Genomic DNA, 17,006 nt, shown 5'->3' on the forward strand with positions numbered 1-17,006 from the left:
AAGAGACCCAATGGGTTCTAAGCAACTTCTTCTAAGTAACGAGTTCAAACAAAAAAGATAACATCCTTTCCTGACTCTATCCCTTCACACTGGCTGGCCAGGCCTAATAATCAATGGAGAGAATCCAGGTGATATATCAGTATAACTTTAAGGCAAGATAAAGGAGAAATGGCCATGGGTATAAAACAAACCAATAGGGTATACACTATCTGTAAGCCATGGATCATTTGGGAAAACAATATGTAAAAACTTCTAGGTAAGAAAATCCAAAGCCAGTGATTAAGAAAGAGGCCTGACAGCCACTTTGGTGGGTATTCTATTCTGCAACTCTTCATAACCTGGCAACCTCTAAATTGCTCTCTCTTCTGCCAAATGATAATCAGAAAAAGGATGATTTATCAGTAATTTTTTCTGGCTGTGTACTCTAAGAGGCAAGGCTGCAGAAAAACATTTCGGCAAAAAGGAGCCAGACTTTGATCACATGTTGGCAATAGCATTCGTGTAACAGAGAAAAGGGCCGTTGTTGCAATCTTCCTCCCCACTCAGATAACAAATGCTCTCAGGTCACCTTCTAATAAAAAAGCTGCATTTTGGGAGAATGTTCCCAGCACAAGTACCTTTGGAAAGGACACTGAGATGAGCAACCATTTCCTTCTTTCTCTTCATAGCTCTGTTTCCTGGAGCCTGTGCAGAGCAATGCAACACTAATAGAAAAAAGAACCAAGCAACACAGAAAAGAACAGAAAAAAGATATCATGATACTCATGGTTTTTGAATCACTCTACTTTTTCCCAGTCAGCTACATCAATGGGTTGTTTTCAGGACTAATGCTGTGAGGGCATGTGACTATAAGATGTCACAGAAATGGCCTCTTGCTTGGATTCAGGGAAATGTTTGGCATGATTTCTTTCATTACCAGGCATGCTTTTCTTCCCAATGCTTCGATTAGTGGCATTTTTCTTGCCTATTTATTAAAAACATTCCATGGAGTATGGATGGCTTCTCTGCACCCTTCCTCTCTCCCCACTGTCACCATTTTTCACTTAGGATATCCTGGCCTTCTCAGGAGATTAATTTTACATTAATGTTTTCTCTACAGAAGATGCCTTCTCTAACTCTCTGCTAGTATCTCTAAAATCACTTAGGTGATGCAGCTTTTCTTCAGTCTAAACTTTTTGCCAAATGATTTCATTAAAGAGAATCATTTTGTTGTCCTAAGTATTAGCAGTAATTATCTTTATGCTACCTATCCCAGGTATATTACAAAAGGGGTCACGATAATTATTGTCTTGATGTCATTATTAGCCCAGTTTCTGTTCTTACTCTGGTAAAATGTCTTTGGTTGAAGCTTTGTCCCCAACATCATGAACAACTGTAGGCCCTAAGTCTGGGCTGGACACATTATCCACCATCAAAGAGCTGGGTGAGGAGCTCGCACGAGGCAGGGAGCCAGGAGAGCACTGCCCACCCTTCTCTCCTTCCTCATGTGACTTCATACAAAGCTCAAGTCTCCCTTCCACTGGGCTGAATGGAGAGCCAGAGTGTTTCTCCGAGACTTGGCTGGGATCAGCGCGACCCCACTGGGCTGTCTGCACAGCTCCAAGTTCTTCCATTGCCTGCAGGGGCACGTCCTTCTGTTTGTCTTGCAGTGAGTTGGCTTCTGAAATACCAGAAGCAGGTGGAGGTGGCCCCAAGGGTCCTAGTAGAGAAGCCATTTTCTTTTCCTCTGATCTGGTTGCTCTTACTTTGTTTTTGAGGGACCAGTTTTTCAAACTGGCCATACCATTTCTTAACCACATGCTGGGATGAAGAGTTACAGAATGCATCTGTGAATGTCGCTCTATAGTGTCCTTTTTTGTATAGGCCAAGTGGCTGCTGGCCTGCCCCAAGGAGGTACCAGGCAGTCCAGAAATGAGACTGGAACTGCAAAAGTCAGAAGAAAGTTCTTCTTGCTTTCTTTGAGCCTGAAAAGTGCAATCTATTGGAGAGGAAGTTTCAGTGGGTGTAAACACAGAATGTTCTGAAATCTGAGAAAAAGCACTGTCTTGGGAGCTCACTGATGAGCCAGATGGGGAAGTGCCTGGGGAGGACAAGCTAGAATAGCTAGTCCTTGGGCAGATGTTTAATCTTGAGGGTAAAAACTTCTCAGTGTTTTGGTTTGTGGTACTACTCTTGCCCACCTCAATCCCCATGACCAAACTCTGATTAATAAGTTTTTGCCCCTCCATTTGCAAAGACTTGTGCTGCTTGAGATAATCCTCCTCTCCATGCAAGTGACTGGCTTCATAGCTAGCTTTATTTTGTTTCTTTGAAAAAATCCCCCTGAGATAGCTCAGTTTAGAGTGCTGGTCATCAATGTTGGGCTCTGAGCAGCGCCTGTGCCTCCTTGAACTCTTGAGGGCATCTGTTGTGTGTGGTGAGGGGTGTCCAGGTGTATCTGCATCAAAGGGCTGGTTCCTGGGATGATCATGTGAGGGCATGTGACTGTAAGATGCCACAGAAATGGTCACTGGCTTGGATTTAGGGAGAAGCTTCATATGATCTCCTTCATTACCAAACAAGCTTTTTTTCTTAGCATTTTTACTGGTGGCATTTTTCTTGCTATCAGTGCCTGTAACTGAACTCTGTTTAAAATATGCCTTACCCTCTCCCTGTAGGGATTGGTTCTGCTTCAGATGGTCCTCATCTTTTTGTGAGAGAATTGCATCACAGCTGGATTTGCGTAGCTTTTTCTGGTAAAACTCCCTGAGAGAGGAAAGCTTTGAATCTAGATAGTCCATGCTGGGCTCTGAGCAGCGGCGATGTCGCCTTGAGCTTTTTGGAGCATCTGCTGCAGCTGTTGACAGATAGTTGGGGATAGTCATGCCAGAGGGGTCCCCGGCATGGTCCTGCAGTGTGGCCTTTCTGTACAGTACTGTAACAGTCACTGGTGTGGATTCAAGAGGCTGTTCCATTTGAATGTCTTCATGTTTAGAACGGTCTAAGTCAAAGTCACTGAGGGTTAAAGGACCTTCCACCTCAGGCTGGTCAAGGTCGTAGTCACTAAGAGTTAAGACAGAGTCCATGCTTCTGCTCCCCTGACCAAGGGTCTTTACTAGGTCACTACATGGAGCATCAGCATCCTCATTCAGCTCATTTTCCAAGCTGTCATAGGAGGAGTCAGTCATTTGTAAGCAAGAGATATCTGAAAAAAATCAAACCATGAATAGCATTTTATTTACTCCAAATACATGTTGCCTTAAAAAAACCTAACTTATTGTGCTTAGTTCATCTTTTCATGTAGATTTTTCAAATTTCTACTCTAAAAAAAAAGGGTCTTTCACAGCCTTTTTAATTGTCAGTGCAGAATATAAAATGAAACTGTTCAGGTACACTAGATTTATCTCAGTTCCTGAAGAATTGCTTTCCTTAACTAAGATTTCCTCAAACCAAGGAGACATGCCATAATCTAAAGAAATGTTAAAAAATAAATAAATAAAGGAATCAATGCCAAGTATACCTAGGTTCTGAATAAGATTGCTTTCTAATATGGATTGCTGGTGAGTACACATACTTAACTCTAGTCTCAGGGAAGCCATTTACTATCTATTTCTCTTTGACAAAGTTTTAATATCCATTATTTATTTAATCTTTAAAATAACCATTAAAGTTAGACATGATGGTTATCCCTATGTTATAGATACAGAATTGATGTTCAGTGGCATAGAATAATTGGCCAAAGATAACATAACTAGTAATTGGTGGTATAGGAATTCATATTCTGGAAGGCTGAATGTCTTCATGTCTGCTCCTACCCACACCCATGACGCTGTTCCTTTTTAAACTGTTTTATAGCACACACAAGTTCTGAAGTATCTCAGGGATACTAAGAGAAGAGAAAAGGAGAGACCAGGCCTGCCTCTACTGCCTCTAAACCTTCTAAACTCCAGTTTAACTACAGTTGTTCTTTTATATATATTAGCATTTCTACTAAAGTTTTTTTTTTAAGTGTTAAAATCATCATACCATAAATGCTACCACTAAAAAGTTCTTGAAGTTTGGGGTCTTGTCTTACACATTTCTAACCCTGCCAGAGTTAGCATTAGCAGGCTTCCTAATGAAGGTGCCCTAAGCTCACTGACCCAGACTAGTGGCTCCCTTCACCTGAGCTGCTGTGGGACCCAGGATAACCACTGTCGCCCCATCTTCACAGACATGTGCCTTATTTTTCATAAAAAACAACCCAATTATTTACAATACCTGAGGTATGCTCTCTAGTATCACATCTCACTGAAACCTCTCCAAAGAGGGAAGTGATTTCTTCTCCAAATATTCTACAGCAGTTTTCAATCAGAAACTGAATAACCAGAGTGACCTGCAGAAAAAGGGATAAAAATAAAATGCTATTTTTCATATAGCATGTCTATAAATGATGTTTCATATATGAATCACGATTTCAACAAAAAAATGCAAAAGAATCCTGGGGAAAATTCATGTCTGTATTAAGTACACAAAATAGTTTCTCCTAAAAAAACTATGATACTATCAAGAGTAATTTAGGTATAAAAATTTAACTTTAATCAGTGGACTAAAGTTATTATTTGTGGCCTTGGCCTAATGCTAACATTTTTATACCAATAGCTCTTTCTTTAAAATTAGGGTAGTTTTAAGTATTCTCTACAGAGTGTTTGAAGTGAAGAAATATACTTTGTTATTAAAATCCATAAAGCATCCTCAGATAAAGACTTATGAAATGTATTTCTTATATAAAAGGCAGAGGTCATAAGCTTGGGAAGAGGGCATCCTCTGTGGGTTTACTGTGAAGGAGAGACAGCTGGAGAGAAAATTTGCATTCTACCTGACTGGTCCTCTACCTAGATGCATATCCTTCCCTTAAGCTCCCTAACTGGGGGTGCTTGGGAAAGAAGTAAGATATCACCAGAAGTAAGCTTTAGTGATGTACTGATGTACTAATGTAGGGAGATTTCACTGAGATGTATTAGTTTCCCTGTCCCAGTAGTTGAGCCAAAGGAGCAGGCAGAATGGTGGGAGCAAAGGGAATTAATATCCCCAAACCCTGTATTAAGCACCAGGCACTATAGTGTGATGAGCTAGGTATTATTACTACCTCCGTTTTTCAGTTGAGAAACTGGATCAATGTAACTAATTTTCCTGAAGGTTGTATATCTGGTAAGAGGTGCGGCTGAGAAGTGAACCCTGGCTTGTCTAACTTCAAAATCCTTGTTTATTTTTAAAATCGTATCAACTGCTTTCTTACTACTCTATGCTTTAAGTCAGTCACAGTTTTTGCCTCTTTAAAGGGAAAGAGAAATAACCAAACTGCTAGCACTCTTCTGCTTAAGAAATAACTTTTTTATAGTCTACCAGGATAATATAAAACAATGAATATACTCAAATTTACGTTAAGAAAATGTCTTTCAGAATAAATACCTGAATTTTAGGTTCAAAATGGAGACTCAATCCCCCACGGCATAAAAATGAAAACCTTTATTACCTTTTTTGTAAATTCGTTTTCTAGCTCTGGGCTGGAGGAAGTAGAAGGCCAAAGAATGCTTGGAGCAATGCACACTGCTAAATTAAATGCAGTCATCTGATTGGATGAGGAATGTTGCTCAATGTTGCGTAACACCCCAAAAAGATACCGTAGAAGAAGAACATTGGCTCTTGGAAGCTGGTTTAACAGCCTAAAAACAGAAAAAAAAATATGCACTCTTTAAGCAAGACATTTCATAAAAAATTTGTATAAACAGGCAACCTTCATTTTCCATGGGCTTCTGATGCAAAACAAGAACACAGTCCAGACATGCAAGAGTTTCAGTTAATATGGTACCATGCAAAGTGAAGACTACCTGTACAGAAAGCACTGGGGATTCAGTTTCTTATTTTGAACACAGTCTTCACAACTTAATGAAAATGTAAAAGAATGCAGAAAAGTGGCTAAAAAAATGCTACCTGAAATATTTACCTGAAACTAGTATAATGTGTTTTAACTTAAGTAAATCCTGTAACATTTCAGAATATTCTCAACCAAAACCTCCAAAACATCTTCTGATAAAATTCAATAACCATTAAATTTAAAGTGCTCCTTTATTTCCAAGTAGCAACACAGGAATTGTTATCCCTTGAGGGGAACCCAATCTTCAGCTATTAAGACTGCCAAGTCCATTCTTAGACCTTATGCTCTGCTTCACTAGCTTCTAAAGTCCATTTGTCCCAAATCTCATCTCACTGGTATCACTTTCACATGTAAGTCCAGATTATCATAGTCTATTTACTATTGTTCCTATTTTGTAATTGAGAAGGGATTTCTAAATTATCATTCACTGAAAATGATGTTTATTACCATCCAGAAAACATATATATTGATATTCATGGTTGTTGCTTTTCTTTTTTAAACAAGAATCTCAACCAAGAGGAGAAAATTAGGTAGTCTGATTCCTGTTGCAAAAATTATACACAGGTATTTCTTCAGAATAGTAAATTTACAATGAGTGTAATTTTGTAAGGACAAATTAGGGAAGATATTGGAATGGACCAAAAGATGACTGAGCGTATTCAATGGGAAGCAAGACATTGTCTATCACACGCTGATTTGGGTTATCTCATTTTATGAAGGCCTTAAGCCTTTGAGCTAACTTTACAAATGCTAAGTTGCAGATAAATGACAGTCATGCACCTAGTACTTGTCCATAGTACTAAAAATTCTGTTTGGTGAAGAGACAAATTAATTACTTGTGCCTTTCTCCCTACCCCTCAATGCCCCAGTAGGGAAAGCCAGTTTTGCATCTACCTGTAAATTCATTTCAGCATCTCTGATTCAACTATATAAATTGTGGTAGTTTAAAATCTCCTTTGAACTGGTTTCAACATCTCAGTTCTCTCATTAATAAATGATTTAAATTGAATCTTTTACATGTGTTCTTTTATATTTGTATGAGAGTCATAGTTTTGTTTTATTAAAAAAAAAAAAAACCAAGGAAATCACCCTTTAACATTAGAGTGTAGTTTTACACAATGAGCCACAAGTATAGAATCTGATCTTCACTTTCTTTGAATGGTCTCCACCAAACCATATAAAAGCAGAGATAACAGTCTTTTGTTACAAGGCTTTGATTTCTGGTTTCTTCAACAGCTGTACTATGTTCTTCTACAGATGACAGATGTTTATCAATAGCAGTGTATAGATAAAAATTCGTAGTTCAAAGTTGCACAAGAAGAAACGGCACCAAATAACCATATTCAAAAAGTGATATTGAGATTCTTGGGTTTTCAAAGAACTAGAAATATTGCTTTTTAAAAAATGGACACTTCTTTCCCATTCTCTGATAATGCAGGAAATATTGCAGAATGGGGGTGGGTGAATCCTGCCAGCAACTTCCCTTTGCATGAGTATAGATGATGTATTCCTTGCGATCAGGCTGTAACTGTGCAACTCCCGTTTTCTTTGAAATTTTAAAAGAGTTTACTGCTTCTCCACAGTGCTTCCACAATATCCCCTCCCCATTATAGCACAGATTATACTGCACTGTAATTCTTTTTTTAATTATATTTTATTGATTATACTATTACAGTTGTCCAGATTTTTTTTTCCCTCTTTGACCCCTCTACCTAACACCCCCAACTCCCTCAGGCAATCCCCTCACCATTGTTCGTGTGAATGGGTCATGTACATAACTTCTTTGGCTACTCTATTTCCTATACTGTACTTTACATCCCCATGGCTATTCCATAACTACCTATTTGTATTTCTTAATCCCCTGATCTCTTCACCCATTCTCCCCCTCCCCACTCCCATCTGGCAACCATTTGGTAACTAACTTTTTTTCTCTTGCTGCTTTTAAGAGCCTCTCTTTATCTTTAACCTTTGGCCTTTTAATTATGATGTATCTTGGAGTGGGCATTTTTGCATCCATCATAGTTGGGACTCTCTGTGCTTCCTGGACGTGCATGTCTATTTCCTTTACAAAATTAGGGAAGTTTTCTTTCACTTTTTTTCCAGACAGATTTCCAATTTCTTGCTCATTCTCTTCTGTTGGTACCCCTATGACGCCAATGTTGGGCCCCTTGAAGTTGTCCCAGGGGCTGTTTATACTATCCTTATTTTTTGGGGATTCTTTTTCCTTGTTGTTCTGTATGCTTGTTTTTTGCTTCCTTATGCTCCAAATCATTGACTTGATTCTTGGCTTCATCCAATCTATTGTTGTTTCCCTGTAAATTATTCTTTATTTCAATTAGTGTAGACTTCGTGTCTGACTGGATTTTTGTTTATGCTGTTGAGGTCCTCACTAAGTTCCTTGAGCATCCTTATAACCAGTGTTTTGAACTCTGCATGTGATAGATTGCTTATCTCCATTTTATTTAGTTCTTTTTCTGGAGTTTTGATCTGTTCTTTCATTTGGACCATGTTTCTTTGCCTCCTGGTTTTGCCAGCCTCCCTGTGTTCATTTCTATGTCTTAGGTAGAGGTGCTTTTACTCTGTGTCCTGGTAGTTGGCCTAATATAGTGGGTGTGCTGCAGGGTCCAGTGGCACAGCCTCTGCTATCACCCAAGCCAGGTTCTCAAGGTGAGCTCTTTGTGTGGGCTGCATACACACCTCCTCTTGTAGTTGAGTCTTGGTTGCTACTGGCAGGTCAAAGGGAGGGATTTACCCAGGCCAGTCAGCTGCAAGGACTGGCTGTGACCATGGACCACCAACTTCCACCCTCCATGGAGTATCAGCTGCACAGGAGCAGGGTGGTGGTGCTCCTATGTGGTCTGTAGCTGTCCACTGTGTGCGTGGGCCCTGGGGTTTCCTGGGTGGTGAAGGCCAAGGTCAGCCCCCACCTGTGTTTTGCCAGGGGCCACCCTGCCTGAGCTATAAAGCAATCTGAGATGGCTGCTGCTTGTGCTGGGCTTGGAGATTCCCAGGCTGAAGCCAAGCTGTGACTCTAATCTGGCTGCAACTGTGGCTTGCTGAAGCCAGCTGCTGCTTGTTTGGTAGGATTTAGGAGCCAAGACCAGCCTTTCTTACAGAGAAGAAGATTGGGTGGGTCCCATAAGAGGGGTGGGGCAGAGTTTTTAGGGATCTTCAAGGCAGGTAAAACAGTGTTAGCTAGGTTGATGGAGTCCCAGATATGGCACCTGCTTGCCAGCTCTGTGTGGGGATGGTTTAGAAAAGGAACAATGGCCTCTGCTTGTCTTAATGCCAGACACTTCAGTTCCTCCCTTCATGCCATTGGTGCCCTTCAAGCTGTTACCCTAGTGCTGGAGCTCAGAGGGAGTGAGTCTGAGTAAGTGAGTTCATGTATTCGTTCTTTAAGAGGAACTGCTTTGGACTCCAGAAGTTTCTTCCATAGACTCAATCCCAGCTAGTTTTTGCAGCCAGAAGTTGTGGGGACTTAGTTTCCTGCCACTGGAATCCTGGGCTTAAGGGCCTGGTGTGGATCTGGGACACCTTGCTCCTGAGATACCCCTCCCAAATTTTTATCCACGTGGGTGTTGAGCCAGGCCAACTGTGTCTGTGCCCCAGCTACCAGTCTGGATGGATGTGCTTTCTTTAATTCAGTAGTTGTCAGACTTCCCTTCAGCTCGATTTATGATGTTCCCGAGTGATGGTTTTCCTGTATTTTAGCTGTCATTTTGATGTGATTGTGTGAAGAGGTGAGTCATGTCTGCCTATGCCGCCATCTTGACTGGAAATTCCTCAACATTGTAATTGTAATTCTTGCTTTCTCTATATATGCTACCAGACTGAAAGTTCCTTGAGAGAGGAAATATTTTTCTGTATGAATTCAGTTGCTGCATGAGCTATATAAGGAGTTGTCTGGTTAAATGTTTACCAAAATTAAGATCATAAATTGTAGTTTGGGTTTAATAGTATCAGCTATTGGTCTAATGGGTTTCAGTTCTGCTCAGATTTAGACATATAGAAGGTGTACAATGGTCAATTATGCCATGTTAATAAGACTAGGGAGGAAAGAATAATAATGGCAGTAGTTAACATAGATCTATTTTTAAACCAGTTCCCATGGATAAGGTTTTGATAATCATCATTACTTTAATAGACAAGCTCATAAAATAATATTTTTAAAAAGTATTTTTGAGACAAGGCCAAATTAGAATAATTACCTTTGAATTGTATTTATTTTCTCTTCATCATCTCCTTGATCCATTACACAGACCCAGTGATCGTAGAGATCTGATGAGAAAATACTGCCAGGAATATTTCGTAGAAAGTCCTTACAGAAAGGGAAAAATATTTTAAATCATTATTCTCATGCTAAATATGTATCAAATAAATTATAATACATTTTGTTGAAAATTTTAGTTAAGTCTTCCCTTCTTTGGAATACACAGATCTCTACCAACTCTCCACTGATGTACACACATAGAAACACCTGCTTTGATTTTTTTTCTAACAAAAACCCATAGGTTTTTGTTAGAAAAAACAAACAAACTAGAGTCTGAACTATGGTGGGAAAAATACAGGACAATCTGTTTTGGGTGAAAGCTCCTGACTGTGTACATTCTGGCATACCAGTACTATGTGACAGGGCCTGGCAAATCATCCTAAATCGTTCTTTCCCCCTCTCAACTCACTAGTTCTGAGAAATACATGAAGATATTTGAGAGGTTCATAATGTAATCACTTATCCAATCATGCTATACATATTTACTTGTATGTGCCAGGCACTGCTTGAGGTGCTAGGAACAGAGCAGTGAATAAAACAAAGTCTCTGTTATTTTCAAACTACATTCCAGCAGTATTGGTTTACAATTCCATCTAGAGGTACTGAAGAGTTTCTCCCTATATTCCCCATAGAAGGCTCTCACTGTTTGGCGGTGAATGCATCACAGGCAATAGCTGGATTCTGGGAGCCTGGGGCAGCACCCCCATGCCTGGTGTACACTAAATAATATGTTCCCAGCACATCATCATTTCTGGCATTTGAGACCCCTTTCTGCTGAAACCCCTGGTGGGGCTGGGTGTGGTGAAACCAGATTATAACACAAGCAGTATATGGCCAAGGGTGTTTGTTGTTCAATCTTTGTTTATAAAAAGCTTAAAAATAAACTAAATTTGGTTCTGGTCTTATGTTCACTTCTGTTCTAAGCCAATTCTCTTTGTTGCTTTTGGCATGGTATTAGCAAGGCTAAGCTTGCAAAGTCTGCTCTCCACCACAGTAAACTTTAGGCAGAGAAAATAATTTCATGTCTAAGCACTATACCCATGGGTGGCTATTATTTTGCAAGTTCCTGCTTATAACCTGGAAATAGGTGAAAGTTTCAATTGAGCAATTTAAATATCACTGGAAAACCAAATCAGCAACTTTACCTATCTGCTTTTACAAAAGGCAACACACAACTTGTTCCTTAAATGTCACGGTTACACCACTACTATGAAAGTGGTGATACCTTATTTAGCTGATCACATGTGTCTCTCTCCACTAGCTTCTGAGCTCCTCCAGGGCAGGGCAGCCCCTCCCTCTCTGCTTGTACACTTCAGTGGCAACCACAGTCCCAGACACATTAGTGGTCTCTACTGAATTATTATTTGTTATATGGACAGATATTAATGAGGGACAAGAGAAGACCCAGTAACTATGATTGAGATTCTAAGATAATTTAAAAAACTTCTTTGTAGTCATGTCCCCCTATCACAATACAATTTTTTAAAGAGTGGTTAACAAGTAGGAAGACGATTGATTCATTCTGTTCAATTAGACCTTTCTCTGTTCTAGTATATCTTCCAGTAGAAATGTAGCTGGATACTTGTGATTCAGATATATATAAAAGTTACCTCTTTCTGGGTAAAGCTACTGAATTTTCATAATTCCAAACTAATTTTAGTTGCTGCACCTACTTTAAAAGTCAAATTTAGAAGAGGCAAAAATCTGTTATTTCAAAGTGGGGCAGTGACAATAGCTCTTTTTTTAAATCTCAGTGGAAAACATACGTATGATCTGTCTTGAAGGAAAACATCATTAAATCTTGAACCTGCACTCGAGAGATAATAGGTCGTAACATCTCAATGAACTCTCCACAGCTGGAATAACAAGTTACGAAATGCAACCACCATCACAGATGAGAAAGAATATGAGAGCTGGTTCTGAATTACAATCACCAACTCACAGCACTCAACTGAAAGTCTCCTCCCCTCCAAAACCAGAGGCTGAGTCATCAGCAGAACTACCAAGTTCATTTGAGAGGAGATCCCTGCAGGATTAAAAATGAACTTTCTCTCAAAGGTCTGATGGATCAAAGTTATACTGTCTTAAGCAATTTTCTCTCAAGTATAATTTAAAGAGTTCAACTTATACTTAAGCAAAACCAGAATAAGTGAAAAGTTAAAGGAAAACTAAAGTACTACTTCCAAATAAGAAACAAAACAAAAGCTAAAAAAATTTTGGCAAAAATGTCTCCTTTCCTGCAACCACTTGGAAGAAATGAGAGTAAAACACAGTCACATGATTATAAAACTTCAACTACTTGTAACCTACTTAACCAGACTTTTCAATCACTGGGATTAAATTTTGTCGTTTGCTTATTTTTGTACAAGTAATATTTCTGCAATTTGGAATACAAACTATTCTCAAATTATACTTTATAATAGCCTCAATACTTTGGCACAAAATTTTAAGAAGTATGGTGCTGTGAAGAACAGCAGAGTAAGGACAATTTTCTAAAATATAGGCTTTAACTTCTTAAGAGGTGGGAGAAAGCCTAATTATATGATAAAAAGAGAAAAATTCATTGGGAATATATATATATTCCTGACATATATCTGGCTGGGCATACCATACATCTTTATTGCATTCCAGGGTTCAAGAGTAATCACAACCCTGTGCGAAACAGATTAGATGACCCTAGTTTCAGCTTTCCAGTTCTTCTGAGCGAATCCTCATTGCACAAGCCTACAAAGAGCAGGGGTTAAGGATAAACATGGCCCATTTACCAAGAAACCTCTGACTGTATTAAGTCATTAAGTTAAGATTCTGTAAGTAGGTGATCACCCAACAGGAGTAGGGGTGTGCTAGAGTCTTCTTCATCATGTTTTCCTTACTTTGGTTTTTATGCTCCACACCCTGGGATGCAGGCTGGGGCCTTGTCTCCACCCCTGGCATGGTGCATTCACACCCTGCTGGGCCATGGGAGACTGAGGCAGGTCTGCAGAAGCTATTGCCAAGGTTGAAAGCTCTGCTAAAAGCTGGGTTGACTCTGTTTTCTAAAAATGTGAGGCATTCTCAGGAATGTGGGAGGAAAACATTTTAGAAGCGCTCTAACCCAACGATGGAAGTGACTTAAATAATCGTGGGGTGAAGGTAAGAACCATAAGAATGTCAAATGTGGGAAAGGTTTTTATAATAGGAGTAATAGGGGAATAGGAGTTACTCACATTCCCCTTTTCTTTAAAAAGGCATTAGGGGAATGTGAGTAACTCCTATTCCCCTTTTCTTTAAAAAGGCATTAGGGGACAAGGAATTGTATAAATTAATGGAATTTTCATTGGTCTTAGACACCAATTTTTTTGTTTCAGTTGTTAGGCAAATGTTTGTTTGTTATAGTAAACTTCATTCTTGAAATTTAATAAAATTTATTTTTGAAAAAATCTGTCTTTATTAGGAAGGTAGTGAGATTGTAAGAAAGTCATCATAATCTGGATATTTGTTTTGGTAAACATGTATGTGTTTTGATAATTTTTAATTTAACTTAATTTTTTTTTGCATGGGGTAGCAGAAGTGGAATGAGGTGAGTGGTATGGAATAAAAAATATAAAAAGGCATGTCATACAATGCCATATCACTGGAAGTGGCTTTTAAAGGACAATTTTGACATTGTGATGTGTTTTTAACACTTTTTAGATTCTAAATCTATTATGGTTCTTTGCAGATGTCATCCAGTCCTTACTTTGGGTATAATGTCATAATGAAAGAAACCCGTTGTCTTTCTTCAGAGTTTCACCATGGGGTAGATGAAGGGAGAACTTTTCCTACCTTTAAAACAGATGCTATCACAAAAATAGATTCACAGTCTAGTTGTACTTCAACTCCAGAATTCAGTTTCTCTTTCAGCTCTCTGCAAGATTTCATATTGGCTGATTGCCTGAAAATTCCTTTTGTGAGAGGTCCGTTTATATTAAGGAAATAAAGCATATCCTATGGGGAAGCAGAGAAAAAGCAATGGCACTTTACGCATACAAACACTCTCAGCTGCCAGAGGCTGGGGTATACGGGGGAAAGCACTGAAAGGCTGGGCTGGATGGGCTGCTAGAAGGGCTGAAGTCAATTTATTTGCTGGTATCTCGAAATGTATTTTCTTCTATTTATTCAACATCTAAAAATTATTTTTACTTTAAACACTTGCTTTAATGAGACTGTCTTGTTTCAATGAACTAATAGCCACTTTAAAATAAAATTTCTCTGCCTCACGGTCTCTCTAACTGGTCTCCTCTTTCCTCTTTTCCCATTATTCTCTAATACAAACTCTTTTCCCCCACAAATGGAAATGTTATTGTCAAATTCATTCTCCACTTGCTTGTCTTTCTTTTTATGCATCATCATATATCATTCTACTTCCTGTATTTACTTCCTTCTTTTCAAATTGGGCTAAAAATATCTCCTCCAGGAAGCTTTCTCCATTCCATTCTGGTCAGTCTTACATTTGGCTTTCTTTTGGGCTGTAAGTCCTCTGCTTTCAGTGTAGAAAAGGAATGGGCGTTAGAGACAAGCATCCCATGGGATTTGAAACCTAGTTAAAACACAATTTTCTGTGTGATGTTGGGCAAACTTGAAGTTTTTAAAAAAAATTTGTAAAGCAGGGATGATGATGACGATGACAACTACTCCCTAACTCTGTTGTGCAGGGGTAGCAATAAAGTGGCTAGGCTAGTGTCTGGCACTTATAGATGCACAATATACCATAAAATGCCATACATCTAGTATAGTACTTAGAAGGGACTGGATACTCAGTAAATGTTGCTCAGAAATGATCAAACGCAGTGGTTTTCATCTGACCCATTCTATACAAGAAAGATAACTAAGTGCCAGAGGATGTATCTTTATGAATAAGCACTTGAAATACCAATAAAACACATGTAAGATTTTTCAAAAGCATATGATTGTGTAATCTCTGCTGCTAAAGTGATTAAAGGAGACTTTCAGGACAATGTAGAAGTCAAGAAAGGAAGTGAGAGAAATGTGAGGGATAATGAGAATTCTCTGTCTACCAAGTGCATTCTAAATTATTTAAGAAAGCTTATGTGGCTCTTTCCTGTGAGAGTATACTAGATGATTTCTTCCTATTATGTCTAAGTTATGATTCTGCAATAGCTTAATCAGATTTGTATTCTTTGAAATAGTAATAATAAAGATTCTCAGCCAATGCCATGAATGTCTATAATATTTCCATTTGGGGACAGATTTACCTCCCAAAGCCCCTCCTTTCCCATTGGTGTTACAGGTCTGAATGAAACTTACCAAGACAGGTTTGGGCAGATTGTCATTTTCACAAATATTTGTCAGAGACACTCCAAAGAGCTGTCCTGCCATGGGAGATGTTGGTGACATGGGCAAGTTATCCAGGTGAGTGCTAGAGCCTCGCCAAAAGGCCCAATTTATGATAGATCTTCTTCTTTTAAATGTCTTCTGACCCGAATCTAAGGAAGAAGTGAAGTAGAAAAATTAGTTTAATTCACTTAACCTTATTTCTACAGTCCCATTTTATATTATGTTCATTACTATGGCTCAAAGAGAAAAAGTGTTTATAGATATCTTTTGTTACCATTAATTAAATCTATAGAATTTCATTATAATATTTTATATATTAAGAAATAATTAGATGTTTGGGTTACTCTCCTATCCATTTTTGGAACATCACTGGTTTGCTTAAATGAGTTTTGGCGCTGAATTTTCAAAGGTGAAAGAAAGGAAAAACAATAAGAAGTTTGCCTTATTGTACTCTAACAAAGCAAAAAGTGTTTCATACCAACATATATATTGTCCCATTTTAAAGATGACACTAGGCACACAAAAAAGTTGAAGACTAAATTAGACCACAATTACATAGTAAAGAAAGGAAGAAGGGGAGGAGTAAAAGGGGGAGCGATGCAAAAAGTCGGGGAAGGAGGAGGAGGAGTAGAAAGAAAGTTGTCTCTATTAAGATGTTCTCTTGAAATAAAGAGTGCTTTATTACCTGATGTCCCCCTCTACTACTGAGACAGGAAGCTAATGTCCTACATTTCTCCCCTTTCTATCCAGCGGCAAAGTCTTTCATGTATCTTTTCAGTTCCCAACGTAAAAAACCCTTAAGGCAGCATGGATGGTCGTAAACATGAATGAGATTTGCCCTTGCCATGGTGAAATTTATAACCTAAGAGAGCAACAGAACTGGTGGGGGGAGAAGCAGCAAGTATATTAATAAATAAAATGTCATAAGGGAGGAACAAAATATCAAAGGCATTCAGAAGAATGAGAAAGCACACCTGCCCACTGGGCGGGAGGGTGTGACCCAGGAGGCACTGGCATTTTATTTGGGTTTCAAATGAATAAGATTTCAACAGAGCATCTAGCATCATGTCTCGCATTTCATCAGTAAATACTCAATAAATCATTCTTGAACAAAAATTAAGGACAGATTTAGGTGGAAAAAGATAAAAAGACAACATTAACAAAAAATGTAGAAGAGTAGTCAACTGAGAATCATGATTTTGTGATATAGTGCTAAAACATTTTTGATGTCATCTATCTCTAATTTTAACATAAAAATAGATGGTTATGCACAGGATTTGATATTTATTTATATTTTGAAATTATATTTAATTGATTATGCTATTACAATAGTCCCAATTTTTCCCTCTTTGTCCCTTCCACCCATCAACTTCCCATTCCCTCGGGCAATCCCCATACCATTATGTCCATGGGTCATGCATGTGAATTCTTTGGCTACTCTATTTCCTATACTGTACTTTACATCCTCATGACTATTCTGTACCTACCTATTTATACTTCTTAATCCCCTCACTTCTTCAT

General features: G+C 38.6%; 1 protein-coding gene across 1 annotated transcript in view; it reads right to left on the minus strand.

Moving 5' to 3' along the window:
* Window positions 1–333: 333 nt before the first annotated feature.
* ARHGAP20 (Rho GTPase activating protein 20) overlaps window positions 334–17,006 on the minus strand; it is a 137,209-nt gene continuing 120,536 nt past the window's right edge. Inside the window, exons 10-15 of the mRNA XM_054592207.1 lie at window positions 15,456–15,634; window positions 13,974–14,135; window positions 10,108–10,217; window positions 5,495–5,684; window positions 4,240–4,354; window positions 334–3,184 (exon numbers count right to left, since the gene is read on the minus strand). Of these exons, the coding sequence (XP_054448182.1) occupies window positions 1,320–3,184; window positions 4,240–4,354; window positions 5,495–5,684; window positions 10,108–10,217; window positions 13,974–14,135; window positions 15,456–15,634 (2,621 nt within the window). The 3' untranslated portion in view covers window positions 334–1,319. The remainder of the gene's footprint in view (window positions 3,185–4,239; window positions 4,355–5,494; window positions 5,685–10,107; window positions 10,218–13,973; window positions 14,136–15,455; window positions 15,635–17,006) is intronic.

This window comes from Pteronotus mesoamericanus, unplaced genomic scaffold (assembly GCF_021234165.1).
Source record: "Pteronotus mesoamericanus isolate MK-2021 breed Mesoamerican mustached bat unplaced genomic scaffold, CSHL_Meso_final scaffold_36, whole genome shotgun sequence".
Taxonomy (NCBI): Eukaryota; Metazoa; Chordata; class Mammalia; order Chiroptera; family Mormoopidae; genus Pteronotus; species Pteronotus mesoamericanus.